The sequence below is a fragment of the Leishmania infantum genome, chromosome 5, assembly GCF_000002875.2.
Source record: "Leishmania infantum JPCM5 genome chromosome 5".
Taxonomy (NCBI): domain Eukaryota; phylum Euglenozoa; class Kinetoplastea; order Trypanosomatida; family Trypanosomatidae; genus Leishmania; species Leishmania infantum.
Window position 1 is genome coordinate 108112 of NC_009390.2, and position 20521 is coordinate 128632.

At 61.5% G+C, this 20521-nt stretch overlaps 4 protein-coding genes across 4 annotated transcripts; all 4 read left to right on the forward strand.

Annotated features, from left to right (window-relative positions):
• Positions 1-35: 35 nt before the first annotated feature.
• Positions 36-1913, forward strand: LINJ_05_0360 (putative ATP-dependent RNA helicase; the record flags this gene model as incomplete). The annotated part of the gene is made up of 1 exon (XM_001462962.1): positions 36-1913. The coding sequence occupies one exon, from the start codon at positions 36-38 to the stop codon at positions 1911-1913; it is 1878 nt and encodes a 625-aa protein (XP_001462999.1).
• Positions 1914-2725: 812 nt separating this feature from the next.
• Positions 2726-3712, forward strand: LINJ_05_0370 (conserved hypothetical protein; the record flags this gene model as incomplete). The annotated part of the gene is made up of 1 exon (XM_001462963.1): positions 2726-3712. One exon carries the CDS (start codon positions 2726-2728, stop codon positions 3710-3712), a length of 987 nt encoding a protein of 328 aa, XP_001463000.1.
• Positions 3713-5399: 1687 nt separating this feature from the next.
• On the forward strand, positions 5400-9800 carry LINJ_05_0380 (putative microtubule-associated protein; the record flags this gene model as incomplete). Its single annotated transcript, XM_001462964.1, has 1 exon — positions 5400-9800. One exon carries the CDS (start codon positions 5400-5402, stop codon positions 9798-9800), a length of 4401 nt encoding a protein of 1466 aa, XP_001463001.1.
• A 6358-nt stretch (positions 9801-16158) lies between these two features.
• On the forward strand, positions 16159-18528 carry LINJ_05_0390 (putative protein kinase; the record flags this gene model as incomplete). The annotated part of the gene is made up of 1 exon (XM_001462965.1): positions 16159-18528. The coding sequence occupies one exon, from the start codon at positions 16159-16161 to the stop codon at positions 18526-18528; it is 2370 nt and encodes a 789-aa protein (XP_001463002.1).
• Positions 18529-20521: the final 1993 nt, after the last annotated feature.

Below are 20521 nucleotides of genomic sequence, written 5' to 3' on the forward strand. Positions count from 1 at the left end.
TTAGCAGGCTCCCCCTGCAGCGCTACAGCAGCCGCATGACCGAATTTCAACGACTCGGCATCCAGCGCTGGCTCTCAGAGCAGTGCACGTACATGGCGCTGGAGACCCCAACTCCGATTCAATGCAAGTGCATCCCGGCCATCCTGGCCGGCCGCCACGTCGTCGGCGGTGCCGCGACCGGCTCGGGTAAGACGGCCGCCTTTGCCCTTCCCATTCTACAGGCCCTCGCGGCCGACGCATACGGCGTCTTTGCCCTTGTGCTGACGCCGTCCAGGGAGTTGGCGTACCAGATCATTGACCAGTTTATTGCCTTCGGCGCGCCGCTGCGGGTGCGCACGATGCTTGCTGTTGGCGGGGTGCCGACGGAAACGCAAGTGGACGCGCTGAAGGCACGGCCGCACATCGTCGCAGCGACGCCCGGACGGCTCCGCCACCTGCTGGGGGTATTCGCGCCGGAGGTGAAGAAGGCGTTCGCCCATCTACGCTACCTGGTGCTGGACGAGGCGGACCGGCTGACGGAGGGCGATATTCTGCGAGATGTCCAGTCGCTGATACGGCTGCTCCCGCCAACGCGGCAGCGACAGGTGCTGATGTTCACAGCAACGCTGCACCCTCGGCTCACCACGCTGGAGGCTCCGCAGGCGGAGCAGGGCTTACCGGCAAGCAGTGGTGCGGCAGGGGAGCGTGAAGGTCAAAACCTTGCTTCATCGCATTCACCGCCGCTGCAGCAGCCGCAGAACGGAGAGGTGGACGAAGCCGCAGAGCACTTCTCCCTGCTGGCAGAGCTCGGCATCACGGATGCATCAACCTTGGAGGTGGCGGTGGTGCAAGGAGCCATACAGGAAGGTCTCGGCCACGCCGCGGAAAGCGGAAGCACAGGTGCTGCTGGTGGGCCAATCAGCTCCGCGACGGCACCGACGCTTCCAGGAAGACCGACGTCGTTCCACCTACCAGCGACGCTCACACAAAACTACCTGTTCATCCCGAACATGGTGAAACTGCCGTACCTCGTGGCGGCGCTGCGCTTGCAGGGCAAAGAGCAATCCACCATCGTCTACGTCAACTCCTGCCTGCGGGCAGAGCTGGTGCGGCTGACGCTGCAGCTGCTCGGCTTCCCAGTATGCAGCCTGGATTCGCTCCTGACACAGCAACACCGGCTTGATAGCGTGGCCAGCTTCAAGTTAGGCATCGCGCGCATTCTTGTCTGCACCGACATTGCGGCTCGCGGGCTCGATATCCCGGCCGTCAGCCTGGTGCTCCACTACGACGTGCCCAAGCACGCGGAGACGTACGTGCATCGTGTGGGCCGTACCGCGCGTGCCGGCCGCGAGGGCACTTCTGTCGCGCTCGTCACCGAGTACGACGTGAGTCTCGTGCAGCGCATCGAGAAGAAGATCGGCGCCACGCTCACCCTGTGGAAGTCGCCAGCGGCGAAGGAGTCCGCGATTCTGTCGCTGCTGGACGAGGTGTCGTCCGCCAAGATCCAGGCGAGGCAGCAGGTGACAGAGCAGTTTGGTGCTCGTGTGCAGACGAACAAGGCGCACGCGGCCCGCAAAAAAGCGACTGCGGCGGCCGCGCGCTCTGCACGCTCCCCACGGCAGCGGCAGCAGCAGCAGGAGCAGCGCTTGCCCAGCGCAGAACCGAACGCTACTGCTAGCATGGCTGGCACGGCATCGCCCACCTCGCTCAGCGGGTTGAAGCGCGCTCGCAGGTCTGCCGCCACTGCCGAAGATGCACCCACCCAAGCAGGCGTCGTCGCGAAGAAGGCAAAGAAGGGCGCCGCGGTGCGCGGCTTGGCTGCCGACGCCACCGCATCGCGGAGGAGCGCAACGCAGCAGCGGCCGGCCAAGAAGAGCGCGACCGGCGAGTCAGACCACAGTCCGGCTCGCAAGCGTGTAAAGGAGGCTGCATAGCACCCTCACGGCATGCACCGAGGCGCCCACGCATCGCGAGGGGGCGGGAGAGAGGAAGACCGAGGGGAAGGAAAGTGCGGGCATAGGTGCAGGGGGAGGGGAGGGCAGAATCGCTGCAGAGAAGACATTTTGCCGCCTCCCCCCCCCCCCTCTCTCATGTCTGTGTGTGTGTGTGTGTGTGTGTGATGTTGCTAGTCATTCTACGAGTAACCGTTAAACCTTTGTATGGCAGTACAAGCGCCGTGGGTGTATAGATACATGCATGTGTACGTGTGTGTGTGTGCATCGCACGGACACAGATGCGCACATGTACACACCTCTGCTCCTTCCCCCTCCCCTGCGCTGGTGATACACATAGGAAGATGTGACGTGTGCTCGGTGAAGATGGAGAGGGGAGAGGTGGTGTGGGCCATCGTCATACCCCATCCCCATCCTCGACACCCTCCCTTCTCTCCCACCTCCCTCGTGCAGGCCACACGTTGCCGTGAAGTCGCCGGCCAACAGAGGCTCCGACCCGCTGTGATTTCCCGTTGCACTCGTCCTCTCCCTCCCTCTCTCCCCTACCTCCTTCCCTCCCTGTGTATCTGCAATGCACGCCCGCATGGCGACCTCAGCCCGCCACACACGCACACACATACACATACAACCTGCATCATCTTCCCTCTCTTCCCTCCTCCCCCGGTTCTCTTGCGCGCAAGGCGTGCACGTCCTGCGTGAGACCACCACTGCATTGCGACTTTCTGCACCGATGCATACTCGAAGAAGGGGAGAGGGGCCTTCCACGCACACACATCAATCAAGTAACCGTGCAGATGCCGTCCGATCGCGACCCCTCCGGGGATGGCTTCAACAACCCCTACGCGAATACCACCCTTGTTGGTAACTGGTTGGAGGACCGCCTGCAGCAGCGCATCGTGCACAAGCGCCGCGGCGGAGCGGCAGCGACATGGTGCGCACAGGGCATCTTTGAGGACCCGGCGGTGACGATGGCGCGGCACCCGGCAGAGGCGCAGGCGGCCCTCTTGCACAGCACCTACGAAGTCGACTACGGACATCGACTGGGAATGACGCAACGGACCGGCAGTGGTGGCATGGACAACTCTGCTGCCGTCTCCACGCTGATGCGCGGTAGCAGGCACAACGCCAACGCTGCGGGCCCTGGCAGTGGCTCTTCCACGGCCAAGGGCGGAATCGATAAAGTGCTTCTCTTCTCCGTCGACCCCGTCGCGGACCCGGCAGCGCCGCTGCCGCTCTCCACCAACGCCGACACGTACGGCGCCTTCTACTACGAAACCGGCGACGGATCGGTCGATGTCAACGGGGCGCGGTACGCAGGCTCTTCAACGGGCGCCACCACCTCCTCGCCGGCTGACCGGGGGGACGGCGGGGTCACTGCGCCACCCGCTGGCGCGGATCGTAACTTGTACGACAGCGTGTCACGCGCGGTAGCCGCTGCCGCTGCGCCGTCCTCCAGCTTTCGTATGCCCAGGGCTCAGATGCAGCGGGGTGCCAACGCCGACGCCACGTCGTCGTCGTTGCCAGTCCCGCGGCGCCACATGCTCAGCCGCGGCGTAGCGACGACAAGCACGTTTGGCCACACAGGATGGACACTCGCGTCCTCCTCCGCTACCTCAGCCGCTGGCCACGTTAGCGCGGCCCCCTGGCGACCGCCCCAGCGGCACCGACCGCCGAACAAGGACAGCATGGACGGCGAGCGTTGGTGCTCATCGAAGCAAGCTGCGGACACGCCGGTAGAGCACTTCACGCTGCAGCAGCGCCTGCCGCCAGTGCGCATGTGAGGCACGACCGCCGTCTCCAGAGTGTTGGGCGGGAAAGGGGGTTAAGTGCGGCACCGACCGGGACTAGCAAGGAATGAACGCTGGGAAAAAGCGCACGGCTGGGCCAAACGGCGCCCCTGCCCCGCCACGATCGCGCCCCGCCTCAGCGAGTCGCCTCTCCCGCATCTTAAACCCCGAAGTCGCCAAGGCGAGTGACGGCTCTCCAGGGCACGAAAACGGCGGCCCGCTCCTCTTCCTCGGAACGGTGATGTACATAGGCAGAAAACGGCAGACAGGCGCACACATCAACAAAAGACCGCGATGGCGATCTACAGGCACGCTGCTGGCGAACAATCCTCTCCCTGTGTCTCGTGCTAGCATGTCGGCGCGCCTGTGCTCGTGTGGTAGCCCCTCACACGCACCACCACCACCGACTCTCTCACTCGCTCTTGGCTTGTGCGTCTCCCTGCCCGTGCAGTCGTCTCGCTATCCCTCACTCCCTCACCCCTCGCCTACACTTTAGGCGTGGGTTGGGCGGGTCGTCTGCCTTTTTTTTTCCCACTTGGTCTGCTTGCTCCCCATGATGGAGAGAGGCGCTCACCGACGCGTCACCGTCTACCATTCGCTTTCCCCCGGCTCCACACAGCCCCGCCACCCGACGTCTCCATGTCGAGTTTGCCCCCATGCGCGTTTCGGCCGGTGTGCGCATGGGTTACCGCAGGTGGGAGGGAGTCGGCAGAGGGCGATGACACAACGCGCAAGAGCGATTGCAGGCGAAAAGTGGACCTATGAGGATTTCGGCCGGCGAGCTTCGACACGTGTCCGTGGGGCGTGCCAGGTGCAGGGCAGGGAGGGGGTGGGGTACAGTCAGAGGGGCACATATATACGTATACATCATGTACAGTCTCTACCAGTACACAGGCCGAGTGCATACCCACCGCCACAGACACATGCGCGCATGCACCGCACCAGGCACACAGCACTGTGAAAGCGTCTGCACAGTGTACAACGTCGCGTTGTTCACGCTACCACCGCCACACACACACACACACCACCACCACCACCGCACTTTCACCGCCACTCGTGCTCGCGTGGAGGTCAATGTCGCTCACCAATGCCGACTCACGCTTCTTTACGAGCATAGACGGCGGAAGAAAGGGGGCAGGCGGGGGGCTCGTGTTGGCCTCGTAGCGCAGCTTCAACTCTGCACGTCGTGTCAAGCTGCGTGCCTCATCTCCATCTCTTTTCTCCTCATCCGCTCCGCCACACCTGCGGCCCTGTCCCCTCTTCGCGCCAGTTGGCCCCGCGCATCACCCTCACCCACCCCCTTTCTATATAACTTCTCCACCCACACGCCACACTGCAGCTGACCCGCCCGCCCCCCCTCCTCTTTTCTACTCACTCTGCCGCACACACGCGCGCACACACAGCGAGACAGGGTACGCCGCAACAGAATCAGCCGGCGCATCCTCATCCACAACGGGCTGTTCCGTCCGCCGCTCTCTTCACCTTTCCGCCACGTATCAAATCCCTCAACCGCGTACATCCGCCACTCCCCTCCACCACCACCACCTGAGCCCTCACACAGCTCTCTCCCACTCTGCGTGACCCGTCCCTCCGTGCAACACCACCAACTGGGATCACCCACATCAACCACCCCAACAGAACCGACACTTCTTACGCGCCATACCACTACGACTCCTGCGCCATGTCCGGAGCCGTCGCCACCTTCACAAATCCGCGACTGCTCGAGCGCCCTGTCAATGAGCGCACCGAATATGAAGATGCCTACCAGTGGCGTGGGCTCCCAGAGAAGCCGCAAGACACACAGGAAGACATTAACAGCACCAACCCCTGTGTAGACCCCGCCATGTACAACACGACCACCAAGGACGCCTACAAGCAGTACGACCCCGACGCGTACAGGCGCGAGCTGCCGGCGGACGACGGCGAGGGCTACGAGAAGGCGCCCGTGGACCCCGCCATGTACAACACGACCACCAAGGACGCCTACAAGCAGTACGACCCCGACGCGTACAGGCGCGAGCTGCCGGCGGACGACGGCGAGGGCTACGAGAAGGCGCCCGTGGACCCCGCCATGTACAACACGACCACCAAGGACGCCTACAAGCAGTACGACCCCGACGCGTACAGGCGCGAGCTGCCGGCGGACGACGGCGAGGGCTACGAGAAGGCGCCCGTGGACCCCGCCATGTACAACACGACCACCAAGGACGCCTACAAGAAGTACGACCCCGACGCGTACAGGCGCGAGCTGCCGGCGGACGACGGCGAGGGCTACGAGAAGGCGCCCGTGGACCCCGCCATGTACAACACGACCACCAAGGACGCCTACAAGCAGTACGACCCCGACGCGTACAGGCGCGAGCTGCCGGCGGACGACGGCGAGGGCTACGAGAAGGCGCCCGTGGACCCCGCCATGTACAACACGACCACCAAGGACGCCTACAAGCAGTACGACCCCGACGCGTACAGGCGCGAGCTGCCGGCGGACGACGGCGAGGGCTACGAGAAGGCGCCCGTGGACCCCGCCATGTACAACACGACCACCAAGGACGCCTACAAGAAGTACGACCCCGACGCGTACAGGCGCGAGCTGCCGGCGGACGACGGCGAGGGCTACGAGAAGGCGCCCGTGGACCCCGCCATGTACAACACGACCACCAAGGACGCCTACAAGAAGTACGACCCCGACGCGTACAGGCGCGAGCTGCCGGCGGACGACGGCGAGGGCTACGAGAAGGTGCCCGTGGACCCCGCCATGTACAACACGACCACCAAGGACGCCTACAAGAAGTACGACCCCGACGCGTACAGGCGCGAGCTGCCGGCGGACGACGGCGAGGGCTACGAGAAGGCGCCCGTGGACCCCGCCATGTACAACACGACCACCAAGGACGCCTACAAGAAGTACGACCCCGACGCGTACAGGCGCGAGCTGCCGGCGGACGACGGCGAGGGCTACGAGAAGGCGCCCGTGGACCCCGCCATGTACAACACGACCACCAAGGACGCCTACAAGCAGTACGACCCCGACGCGTACAGGCGCGAGCTGCCGGCGGACGACGGCGAGGGCTACGAGAAGGCGCCCGTGGACCCCGCCATGTACAACACGACCACCAAGGACGCCTACAAGCAGTACGACCCCGACGCGTACAGGCGCGAGCTGCCGGCGGACGACGGCGAGGGCTACGAGAAGGCGCCCGTGGACCCCGCCATGTACAACACGACCACCAAGGACGCCTACAAGCAGTACGACCCCGACGCGTACAGGCGCGAGCTGCCGGCGGACGACGGCGAGGGCTACGAGAAGGCGCCCGTGGACCCCGCCATGTACAACACGACCACCAAGGACGCCTACAAGCAGTACGACCCCGACGCGTACAGGCGCGAGCTGCCGGCGGACGACGGCGAGGGCTACGAGAAGGCGCCCGTGGACCCCGCCATGTACAACACGACCACCAAGGACGCCTACAAGCAGTACGACCCCGACGCGTACAGGCGCGAGCTGCCGGCGGACGACGGCGAGGGCTACGAGAAGGCGCCCGTGGACCCCGCCATGTACAACACGACCACCAAGGACGCCTACAAGAAGTACGACCCCGACGCGTACAGGCGCGAGCTGCCGGCGGACGACGGCGAGGGCTACGAGAAGGTGCCCGTGGACCCCGCCATGTACAACACGACCACCAAGGACGCCTACAAGAAGTACGACCCCGACGCGTACAGGCGCGAGCTGCCGGCGGACGACGGCGAGGGCTACGAGAAGGCGCCCGTGGACCCCGCCATGTACAACACGACCACCAAGGACGCCTACAAGCAGTACGACCCCGACGCGTACAGGCGCGAGCTGCCGGCGGACGACGGCGAGGGCTACGAGAAGGTGCCCGTGGACCCCGCCATGTACAACACGACCACCAAGGACGCCTACAAGAAGTACGACCCCGACGCGTACAGGCGCGAGCTGCCGGCGGACGACGGCGAGGGCTACGAGAAGGCGCCCGTGGACCCCGCCATGTACAACACGACCACCAAGGACGCCTACAAGAAGTACGACCCCGACGCGTACAGGCGCGAGCTGCCGGCGGACGACGGCGAGGGCTACGAGAAGGTGCCCGTGGACCCCGCCATGTACAACACGACCACCAAGGACGCCTACAAGAAGTACGACCCCGACGCGTACAGGCGCGAGCTGCCGGCGGACGACGGCGAGGGCTACGAGAAGGCGCCCGTGGACCCCGCCATGTACAACACGACCACCAAGGACGCCTACAAGCAGTACGACCCCGACGCGTACAGGCGCGAGCTGCCGGCGGACGACGGCGAGGGCTACGAGAAGGCGCCCGTGGACCCCGCCATGTACAACACGACCACCAAGGACGCCTACAAGAAGTACGACCCCGACGCGTACAGGCGCGAGCTGCCGGCGGACGACGGCGAGGGCTACGAGAAGGCGCCCGTGGACCCCGCCATGTACAACACGACCACCAAGGACGCCTACAAGCAGTACGACCCCGACGCGTACAGGCGCGAGCTGCCGGCGGACGACGGCGAGGGCTACGAGAAGGCGCCCGTGGACCCCGCCATGTACAACACGACCACCAAGGACGCCTACAAGCAGTACGACCCCGACGCGTACAGGCGCGAGCTGCCGGCGGACGACGGCGAGGGCTACGAGAAGGCGCCCGTGGACCCCGCCATGTACAACACGACCACCAAGGACGCCTACAAGAAGTACGACCCCGACGCGTACAGGCGCGAGCTGCCGGCGGACGACGGCGAGGGCTACGAGAAGGCGCCCGTGGACCCCGCCATGTACAACACGACCACCAAGGACGCCTACAAGAAGTACGACCCCGACGCGTACAGGCGCGAGCTGCCGGCGGACGACGGCGAGGGCTACGAGAAGGCGCCCGTGGACCCCGCCATGTACAACACGACCACCAAGGACGCCTACAAGAAGTACGACCCCGACGCGTACAGGCGCGAGCTGCCGGCGGACGACGGCGAGGGCTACGAGAAGGCGCCCGTGGACCCCGCCATGTACAACACGACCACCAAGGACGCCTACAAGAAGTACGACCCCGACCCGAACATTCGTGGCGCCGATGAGGTACCTTCTGAGGAGCAGTTAATACCGCTGTCCGAGAGGGCTTTTTCTAGGCCAGCGGAGAGGCACGTAGTTGTTTCGGCTGATGGCACTGCTGATGCTGCCCCGTCTCGTGTTGATGTTGCACAGAGGGTAGATCCTCGTATGCGCCGCGCGCAGGCTGACCTTGCAGGATACGAGAGTACGTATGCGAAGGACTACAAGCCCGCGGTAAAGAAGGAGGAGGCAGTGCCTGCTTCAGCTGCTGTGCCCGATACTTCTGCGGAGAAGCCGGACCCGCGCAAGCGGCGCGCCCCTGCAGACCTTAGCAGCTACGAGAGCACATATGCGAAGGACTACGGCCGCTCTGATGGTGCACCCGCTTCGTTGGTGGAAAAGCCGGTTGTGCCGCCGTTGAGGATTCCTAGTGAAATGAAGTCGGTGAAGAAGAACGGAACCGCGCGTACTTCGGTGCGCGAGCCCACCGCCGGCAGGCAGACAAAGAGAAGCGCGGCGCCGGCTGCTAAGGCGCAAGCACAGGTCTCCCCGTCCGCCTCAGCAGAGGAAGCGCCGGCCAAGAAGGCGCTGCAGGTAGCTCCAGCGAAGAAGGGTGAGCCAGCCGCGTCGCGGCCGCGTCCGAAGGGATCGTACGAGACTGAATACAACAAGAACTACCGTGCCTACAGCAGCAAACCCACCCCGGTCGAGACCCCGCATCGCACGCAGGCTTGCGTCCATCACGTGGACCCGGCCTTCTACACCACCACCTGCAGCTCTGCCTACGTGGCGCCAGCCGCGGCACCGGTGCGTTCGGCCTTTACACGCCCGACAGTATCGGTGCGTCACGTGGACCCGGCCTTCTACACCACCACCTGCAGCTCTGCCTACGTGGCGCCAGCCGCGGCACCGGTGCGTTCGGCCTTTACACGCCCGACAGTATCGGTGCGTCACGTGGACCCTAGCATGTACGTCAGCACAAGCCGTGCCGCTTACGCGTAAGCGGCGCAGTTCATGCGGTGCGTGGCTATGTCTGTTGGATGTCGACGTGTCTCTGCGTGTGGTTGCTTCGCGGTTTTCGAGGAACGGTGTGGTTCAGGTCGGGGGGGGGCTCGCAGCGGATGATATCGACGCCACAAAGAGCGGAGGGTGCAGAGTACATGACGGTGGCTGTCCTCTTCCCACTTCACCTCGCTCTCGCTGATGCGTGTCTCCTTGCGTTGCTTTCCTGTCGCGACAGGAGCGCTGTGCCGTACGCCTTCTCTTCGCTTTCGGTTCGTTTTTTTTTTCGTTACGTTCTCGCTGTTGTTCAGGAAGACCCCTCCCCCTCCCCTCCCCTCCCCTGACACAACGACGGGATGAGGGAATCAGGGACAGGTCTGTGTGTGTGTGTGTGTCGCTTCACGCGTGTGTTATGTGCGTCCGCCTTTTTCTTTGTTGCTCTTCTCTTATGCCTCTTTGGCGGTCAGTCAGTGCCACCCACAGGCAGACAGGCACACAGACGCTCAACCCTCTCCTCGTTCGTGTGCGCTTCAACATGGCAGGCGCGCCCTTCGTTGCCTTTCGCCTTCCCTCTATACATCACCGTCTTCTTGTTAGTTCCACACACGTACACACAATCACACACAATTGTGCGAACACAACGCGCTCATGTTCGCACGCGCCACATCAAGAGGGCACCCTCCCCTTTTCTTATCAGCAAGTTTCTTGTCCTCGTACATCAGCGCTCTTATCCCCCCTCCCTCCCTCAGCCCACCCCCACCCATCCACTCACTCACTCACTCTCCCTCTTTCGGCCCTTCCGAGTGCAGAAGACGAGACGAACAGAACACAGTGGCAGGCACGCTTGCATCATCGTCGCTGCCATCATCGTCTCTTCCTTCTCTCATCTCTTTCTCTCTCTGTGCGCGAGCGTGCGTGTGTGCTTGTGCGGATGTGTCTCTTCGCCCCCTCTCCCCCCACCACCTCCACCACAGCCATCGACTCCCTTGTCTTTCCTTTCCTGTACCGTCTTTTTGCCCACCTAACCCTCCTCTCTGGTTCTGCTTCGCTCGCGAGTTTTTTCGATGTATGCTGGTGTGCTTTCGAAGCTGGCGCGTCTGTGCCTACCTCGTAACTCTCATTTTTTTCGTGTTTGGTGCTGGACGCGGGAGATGGAGATCATGCGTGCCACCCTTGCAGGGGGGCGGGGGGAGGGGCACAAGCGGTTTGTACCCCACCCCCACACCCGCCGACCCCCTTCTTTTTCTCCGTCTGTGTGTCCTCGGACGAGCGGCCACAGCCCTGTACCTCCTCCACGCCGCGTGCCCCTCCTGTGCCTCTTTTCTTTCTTTGGTACTGTGTACGCTTGTGCGACGTCCTCAGCGTGACTGATCCAGCGCTTGTTGCGCACGCAACAGCACCGAATAAGACGGGACCAGCTCGCTCCGCCTCCTCTGAGCATGATTCTCGCTACACGAGTGGGTGCATGCATGTACGCCCACGCTGCTGACCGCGTGCGCCTGCCGGCACAGCCGTCTTGCCATGGTGGAGGGGCATTCCCAAAAATCGAGCAAGACGTGTAATGTCCGCGCGCGGACGCACGCGTGGGACGTGTCTCTCTCTCTCTCTGCGTTACCTTGCGTGTCGGTGTACGAAGAGGATCTGGCCTGCTTCTGTCGCTCGGTCGATTGGTCGGTCGGCGTCAGCGCCGGTGTGCCCGTTCGTTTGCCGTCGTGCGTGTGTCGTCTGCCGTGGGCATGCACGGGCAGTCTTGCACGCCTTATCTTCGCCTTCTTTGGTTGTTTTGCCTTTATATATATATATATATACATGCATGTATATGTGTATGTGTGTGTGTACGGGATGTACATGACTGCTATATATATTATATATGTCTTCGTATGTATATATATATACATATATAGCTGTATATACACGTATGTTTGTATGTATGTGTCCTCTTCACCTTCTTTCTGTATCGACGACAGAGCCGCCGGCGCAAAACAACAAAAGAAAGGAAGGGAGTAAGAGAGAAGGAACGGGTGTGAACCGAGGGCCCGGGGCACAGAGAGAGAAGAGACGGTAAGAGAGGAGGAAGAAGGAAGTGCACGCACATGCACGCGCATGGGGACCACGAGAAGGGCGTGTGCGTGTGCTGCTGCTGCGACGGATACAGCGGAATCAATGGGAGTGTCGGGCTCCTTCACGTGTTTACACGTCCCATCCATCACCAGATGAACAGCAGCGCTAGTCGTACAGCATGACACCCCTTGCGGCGCCCCCCCCCCTCTCTCTGTCGCTCTTTCTCCCTGTCTCACTCAGCCCAACCCAACTCCCCTCCCCACTCTCCGACTCCCAACCTACGCATGCACACGCACGCCCTTTTTCTTCATCTGCGCCACCCTCCCCTCCTCCTCTTTCTCTTCTGTATTGTATTTCCTTAATGTCTTCACTATTTTACCATGCGTGCGTGCGTGCGTGTGTGTGTGTGTCCGTGTGTTGGGGGTAGCGGGGCACTTGGACCCTGTGATGCCACGCCCTAAGGTGTGTGTGTGTGTACCCCTCGTCCCCCGCCCCGCCCCGCCCCCTCCCGCGTCCATCAGGACTTTCGAACAAAATGAGGCCCAGAGAATAGCCGAAACAGTATTGTACGTTTTGGGGGGTTGTTTTCGCGATGGAGAAGAGGTGAGGTGTGTATCTCTCATTCTCTAAGCATATATGCATACATGCATATGTATAGGTGTGTAGATGTATGCATATATACGCATATATATATATATACCACGACTACGACTTTTAATGACGACTACGACGACGAAGGCGCCGACTACTACTACGTGTGTGTGTGTGCCCTGTATTGCTGGCTTTTTGATGTCGTTGCTTGCTTGTTTGTGTCTTCTAAGAACCTGTGTGGAGCACAAGCAGAGGAAGCGCCGGGTCCTCGCGATGTCTCTCCTTCTCTAAGACAATCCCCACCCCATCCCCGCCCCTTTTGTATCTCGTTCTGTAGTCCGCCGTCTACTCGCTTCCCCTCCTTTACAGCCGTTTTTTTGTTGTTGTTGCTGTTGTTCTCTTTGTGTGTTTGATGTTGGTTCCCTTTGGCGTCTCGCCATGCACGGCGGACCACTCTTCATCTCCCCCACCTCTCCCTCCTCACGTTATCTTGTCGGTCTTCTCTATATTTTCTCCCCTGTATCGGCCTGTGCGAGTGATGTTCTCTTCGGTTTTTGTACCCGCGATGTAAAAGGTGAGGAGGAGAAGGACAACATCAGCCATGCGAAGGGGTGGATGCGCGAGAGAGAGTGATGACGGCAGGGCGCCCATCACGGGGGTGAGAGAGGATAAGAAAGTCGTGCCCAGCATGCACAAGTGCGCAGAAAGTAGATGGAGCGATTCGCTGACGCGACGTTAGCGTGCACACTTGCTGTCGCTCCTTCCTCTCCCGCCCTCCCAGGTGCTCTGTATCGATGTCGCTCCGCCCGCCGGCCCGATTCCCGAATCACGTCGACGAGGGAGGGAGCACTTCCGCCCACCCCCTCCACCACCTCGATGCCGTCGTCGTAGTTCTCGTTGGCGGCGTCGCTTTTCTTTTTCTCGCCTTATTTGCTTTCGCTTTCGTTGTATCGTGTCGTCTCATTCTACTCGGGCGTCTCCGGCAGCCCATCCGCGTGCGCGCGCACGAAAACAAGGGCAAGCAGATGCCACTCTGACCTGTATGAGCTCTTTTCTCCCCTTTTCCTCCCCCCTCCTGTCGCTCCCTCGTTGTTGTTGGTTGTGTATCACCTCATCGTCTGTGCGCGTACTTCCCCCCTCCCAACACACGCACACACGCACGCACAAAACCGCCTCACTCCCCCCCCCAAAAAAAAAAATGATTCGGAATATTAACATCAGCGGAAATCTGAAGAAGCGAAAATACGAGGGGCGAGCGGGCGCGAGCGATGCGCCATGAAAGTGACACGCCAGGCGTGGCGTGGCGAACATGTCGGCGCCGCGTGTCTTGGTGTGGTGGAAGGGGGAGGGGTGAGGGTAGGGGTGAGAGAGCAGCTCTTTACCCTGCATAGCCCGTCCTTCGATCCTTCTCGCCACCCCCACCCCACCCACCCTCCTCTCCAATCTTCACAATCCTGAGTGAGAGCAAGAGAGAGCACCGTTGTCACCGGTATATACATAAGTGTGTGTGTGTATGTCCGTTTGCGTAACACCCTGTACACGCCATCGTCGGCTCCTTTTCCAAGCTCTGCCCCTCCCTCCCTCCCTCCCTCTCTGCATGTGTGCGCATGTGCAGGTCATCCCCGTTTAGCATCTTCTCGTCCCTCCCGCCCGCCACCCCCCGAACCCCCCCCCACCCCTTCGTCAGCACGCACATACACGGAAAGCACTACATATAAAGGAAGAAGGGGCACATCAGTACCGCCGTTCACCGGCCCCGTTATCACCACTACGGCTATACCTAGACATATATATATATACCCTGTCTCTCTCACTCTCCCTCTCGCTTCCTGCACACTGTCCACGAACAGTCACACACCCACACACAGAGAAGTACGTGGCTGGACTCTGCCGCGCAGTGTAAGAGGGAGCAAGGCCGGGACCTAAGTAACAGTACTCGGCCCCCTCCTCCTCCCAAAAGAAAAAGCACAAGGCAAGCGCAAAGACTTTCATCTCGGTCAGCAAGCAAGCAAGCACGGCTCATCACCGCATTCATCAACCGCGAGGGCGGCACAGTAGAGGTCGCCGCAGGTGGGGGACGCAGGCTTTCAGAAAAGGGCATTGAGCTGTGCGCGTGCACACCTCTCCTTCCTTCCCTTCTTCCTTCGGCGCTACATCTCATTGCGTCCTCACCGACTCGCGAACGGGGCGCCAACAAACCCGCAACCCCGCGCGCGCTCGCACAGGCACACGGGCACGGAGAGATACAAGCACACGTATTAGGGGGAACGCAGCCACCATACACACACACACCTTCTATACTTCCTTTTCTTTCGTTGTGGCTCTCCTCTGTCCACCGTGCGCTAGGTTTGTGTGCACGTGTGCGTGTCGGTGCCCCCCCATGCTTATTCAGCTCTCTCGCAGGAGAGAGAAGCGGATAGTTTGGCCTTTGAAGACAGGAAAAGAGAGGTTAGGGGAGCGGAGCGGGGCGGGGAGACGCACGTCGACCCAGAAGCAACATACCGTGCTCCAGAGCCGCCCTTCTATCTAGACTTCCTGGGTGTTGCTGGAAAGCTCTGCTGCTGCTGCTGCGATTGCTACCCTGCCTCGTCATCACGGACGTCCTTCAGTCCATCACCTCTACCTACCTTCACTACTATTAAAGCCATTCTCACCTATAGTTGCTGTGTCCGTTTCTCTCCCTCCCTGTGTGGGTGTGGGTGTGGGTGTGTATTCTTGTTGCCGCGGCATCGGTGCTGACTCTAGTCCCCGATCTGCCTCGGCAATATTTGTGAGTTTTGTGCGCGCGTGTGCGTGTCCTTCTCCCTCCCTCTCCCGTCTCCCCGTCTTGAGCTCCGTCTGTCTGTCCGTTCTTTTAGTTGGTTTCCGCCGTCTTTGTCTGAGCACACCGCCGCCGCCTAAAACTTTTTTTGAGGGGTTGTTTTTTTTTTTTCGCCCGCTGGCAAACAAGCAAATCACAGGCATACGCACACACTTGCGTCCTGTTCCTCCTCCTCTTCCTCTTCAGCATCACACGCCGACACCTTCTGGTGCTACAACCACTGCGGCGCCCTCCCTCTCCCTTTCTCTTTCTCTGTCTACCTGTCTGTCTACGTGTCACTCTCTCGCCGTGTGTGCGTGTGTGTGTTGACTCTCCTCCTCCTTCGGGAGCGTTGTCTCCCTCCTGTCGTTTTTGCGGCAACACACGGCCACGTGTGTGCGCGCGTCTTTTCTTCCAAGCAACGACAACACTGTTTTGTTGTCACTCGTGTTATTATCAGTGTGCGCTCGTGTTCTCTTCGTACGCTACCGTTCACAGCATCCGCGTCGTCTCGCCACCCCCTCTGCCCCTCCTTTGTTGCCGTGGACGTCCTTTCCTTTCTTATTTCCTATTTTCGCTGCTGTGTGCGTGTCCGCCAGTGCTTCACCGGCTCCCCTCCCTCCCTTGACCAACACACACACACACACACACACACACACCATTGGCCCTCTGTCAGCCGGTGTATCAAGTCACACAGTATTGCCTCGGCTTGTCCTCTTTCCCCCTCCTCAGCTCTGCGCCGCGTCGTGCGCCCGTGCGGCGATTGTGCGAAACAAGATTGCGACGGACCGCTTCGCCCTTACTCGAACCTCATCCCACCCAGTCAACCCTCTTTGTGGCTGCCGCAAGAAGAGGCCACCGTTTCACAGCGAGCACCACGCACCCGCAGCCGCCAAGGGACTTCCAATGTCCTCTCGCTCTTACTACAGTGGCAGCGGGACGACGGCGGTGGTGCCGCATACCATCAGCATCTCTACCGCTGAAACCACACCGTCGCAAGCGCCGTCGTCGCACACGGAGCAGCCGTCGAGTGACCAGCAGCACGAGTCGAGCTTGCACCAAGCGACGGCTTCGTTGCCCATGAGCTTGAACAGCACTATGAATAACAAGGGTGCCTCTGCGGCCGCTGCTGCTGCGGCGGCGGCGCCATCATCACACGGCGGTGACAGTCACAGCATCGGAGCAGCAGCGAAAGCCAGTGGCAGTGAGCGCGCGAACTGGAATAACCCCTCATTCGCGGCAGCGCTGCGCAACAGCAGCGGGTCAATCAATGTCGACGGCTACCCTCCAGCGCAGGCCCATCAACAGCCATCGCATCCCTCGCTGCTGTCGCACAGCACAGACGTGGACGATGAAGGCGACGGCGCGCAGCACGCGGCGGTCAACGAGCCGCTCGAGTACTGTGGTGTGCGTCTCCTGCCCGGAGTGGAGCAGATCGACTTTGACGAGGGCTACTACGTCGGCACGATCGACGAGAACGGCGAGATGGCCGGCTACGGCAAGGCAACGTGGCACAGCGGTGACACGTACGAAGGCGAGTGGCTGAACGGCATGATGCATGGTAAGGGCACCTACACGTGGGCAGATGGCGACTACTACCAGGGCAACTACGTTAGAGGTCGCATGGAGGGTCGTGGCGAGATGAAGGACGCCACGGGGCTGTACACGGGTGAATGGGCAGACGACATGCGGCAAGGCTACGGGCGCATGCTGTACGCAGGCGGCAACGTGTACGAGGGTGAGTGGCTGGCAGGCATGCGTCACGGCTCTGGCAAGCTTGTCGAGCCCGCCGCGCACGTCACGTACGAGGGCGAGTTCAACCGGAACGAAAAAGAGGGTCGTGGCGTGCAGACGAACTCTGACGGCGACGTCTACGAGGGCGAGTTCGCCCGCGGCAAACCCAACGGTCGCGGCACCTATCTCTGGGCCGACGGTGCACGCTACATCGGCATGTTTAAGGACGGCGTCAAGCACGGCGACGGGTGTGAGTGGCTCGCCAACGGTGACTGGGTTGCTGGACTCTTTGTCGACGGCGAGCACGTGGACAGCCAATCGACGCGCCACAAGGCAACCGTCCTCACACCTGACAGCAGCGACGCCGATGGCGGAAGCGAGGACGGAGCGGGTGACGGCGGCGCTGGCGGCAGTCGGGGAAGCATTGGTCTCTCCGAATCGACGGCGGCCGCCGTACTCGCCCCTCTGGACGCTGAGAAGCTGCGCCGCATTGCTGATCAGGTTCACGCCCCGTCCTTCTCGATGAACGTGTCGGCAGCAGCCATGAGGAGCCTCAGGAGCTCGTTGCGCAAGAACAGCTCCTCGCACTACCAAGACTTCAGCGGCCCAGGCGGTGTGACTATCGAGGAGGCATCGTCGCCGTTCTTGCGTTCTCTGGCGGCTCCGCAGATGCTGCTGGACGACAGCGACCTCGAAGGCTGGACGCCGCTCAAGACGATCGGCAAGGGTAGCTTCGGTGCCGTGTACACGGCCCTCCTGCGCAACGGCCGCACGGTGTGCTGCAAGGTGATCGAGCTTGGCACTGTGGAGAGCGAGGAAGAGATGGAGAAGTTACGCAACGAGATTGCGCTGATGAGGCGGCTGCGGCACCCGAACTGCGTCCAGTACTACGGTAGTCTGGAGGACAAGGTGCAGAACACGCTAAACATCTTCATGGAGTACGTCAGCGGGGGCACGCTCACGAGCTTCGTGGCCAAGTTCAAGAGCATTCCGCTGGAGACGCTGCGGCAGTGGGTATACCAGATGGTTTGCGGCGTGAAATACCTGCATGAGTGCGGCATCGTGCACCGCGACATCAAGGGCGACAACGTGCTCGTCTCCGTCGACGGCATTGTGAAGCTGGCGGACTTCGGCTGTAGCAAGGCGATCGACGATGTCTGCAGCGCCACGCACGGTTGCTCGACGATGGTCGGCACGCCGTACTGGATGGCCCCGGAGGTGATCAAGTGCGAGGCTGGCGGGTACGGCGTAAAGAGCGACATCTGGTCCATTGGCTGCACGATTGTGGAGATGTTGACGGGCAAGCCGCCATGGCCGGAGTGCAACTCGATGTGGGCCGCCGTGTACAAGATCGCGAACTCTACCGGGCTGCCGACGGAGATACCGGCCGACATAGACCCGGAGCTGATGGATCTGCTGCAGAGGTGCTTTGAGCGCAATCCGAAGCTGCGCCCGACAGCCGCAGACATGCTGAGCCACCCGTTCTTGGCCAAGGTGACCGAGGGAGTCGCGTCGCCGCTCGAGAAGAGCGGGCGCAAGTGAGGGGGTGCGCACGATCATCATCATCTCTGCCCGCACCCCCTCCCTCTCTCCCTCTCTCTCACAGCCCACCCACTCCGCCTCTCGAACCGTTGCCTTGTCGTCGTTGTTTCTTCCCTATTTCATTGTGCTCTTTTTACGTCTGTCTGTCTGTGTTGTTGTTGGCCGGCTCGTTGGCTGGCTGGCTGCTGCTTGTGCTTGTAGCGTGATCCTTCTCTTCCCTCTTCCCTTCTCTTCTGTGCTTCGTTTTCAGTTTGCAGCCGACTATTTTCCTTTGTTTTTTTTTTCGAAGTTTGCGTCTGCGCATCAGTGCCCCCCCCCTCCCTCCCTCCCTGTCTCTCTTTCTTCTTGTGGCGTTCGGTGTTATTATTTTCGTTAAGCTCATAACACAACGCATCACATTACGCGCGCGCGATCTCTCGTTTCACGTTTCGTTATGATTTCCGTCTTCTCGTTACGTCTCTTCCCTGTCACCGCTTCCACAGTGCAGCCACCGTCACGGTTGCATCACCACCACCACCACCAGCACCACCGCCGCCGCCCTCTCCCCTCCTCCCTCCGTATGTTGCGTGCGGGCCATCTTCCTTTTTGTGTCTTCTCTCGGCCGGCGTGGCTCCCTACTCATCTCTTGTCTCCCTCAGCCCCACCCCCTTCCCACCGCCTCGATCTCGACATGCATGCATGCACACACGCGCGCCTGCACGCGCACCCCCCCCCCTCCCCTCCTGCCCTCCTCCTCCTATTCCCCCTTTTCCTTCCCTGTCTTCGTCTGTTTCTCGGATCCGCCGTTGCTCGCACGCTGCTTCATACGTGGGAGGGTCGCCTGCCGTTTTTTCGGTTGGTTTCGTTGTCCGTCTGGTCGCGTGCGCATTGTGGGCCCCCTCTCCCTCACCACCACCACCACCCCTCCTCACGGCCCGGCGTGCGCGCGGGAGAATGCGTGTCGCCCGGTGCCTGTGCGCCTGTCCGCGGCCGCGTCTTTTCCGGCCGGCGAGTCCGATCCGCATGGCTCCTCGCGCCCGTGTGCTCGTGCGGCTTGCGCGCCGCTGACAATTTTTTTTTTTTGAGGGGGCGCGAAGTGACGGAGGGGACTCGCTGGGAACGCTGCCGCTTGTCTTGCTGGCCTGTGCGCGCGAGAGGGGAAGGGAGAGAGGGGGGGAGGAGGAGGAGAGCGCGAGGGGAGAGAAGAAAGAGAACGCAATGATGGGCGTGCGGCTGCCGTGATGCCGCCGCCGCCGCTGATGATGATGAGCTCTTCTCGTGGTGATGAGGATGATCATGCGTTTGTGTTTTGTTTTGTTGTTGTTTCCCCTGCGTTGCGCGTAGACGGTGTCTACCACAGAAGTAAAGGGCAGAAAGAGAAGGGGCGAAAAAGGCTCCTTTTCCTTTGTGAAGCTGTGCGCGACGCGTGAAGGAGGCCGGCGACTCCTGAGAAGAAGCGCTCTGACCTAGGGGTGTCGGTGTGCGGATGCACGCGCACATGCTTGCGTGCCAAGGAGTGCTCGCGCGGGGTGCGGACTCTTCCAACCGCTCTCTAGGCTGCATCACGCAGGTGCTTGGTAGAAGGGAGGGGGTACTGTCGTTGCGCGAGGTGCGTTGTCGACTCCGTCGCCGCGCCTCCTCCGTGCTTCTCTGCCCACTGACCCCCTTCCGGTTGAGCGATATACTCATTGTGTATGCGTGGCCGGGGGGAATCAGCCGCCCTGCAGCTCTCTGCGCCCAACTGAAACTCAACACCGTTCCTGCCTCGACTCTACTTTGCGATGCATTCACCCAGGTCTTTCTCCGCGGCCGACTGCAGTGGTGACCTGCGTGCACACACGTGCGCGCACACCGATGTAAGCGGCCTCACCCGGACACGTCCACATACAGGCAATCATAGACGAACACTCACAAGCCGGCACGTACGCTACACCATCGTATAGACGCAGCCGCGCAGGCGACTGGCGCGCATCTTTTAGAGCCACCACACCCCCTCTGTTCTTTTCCCATTCCC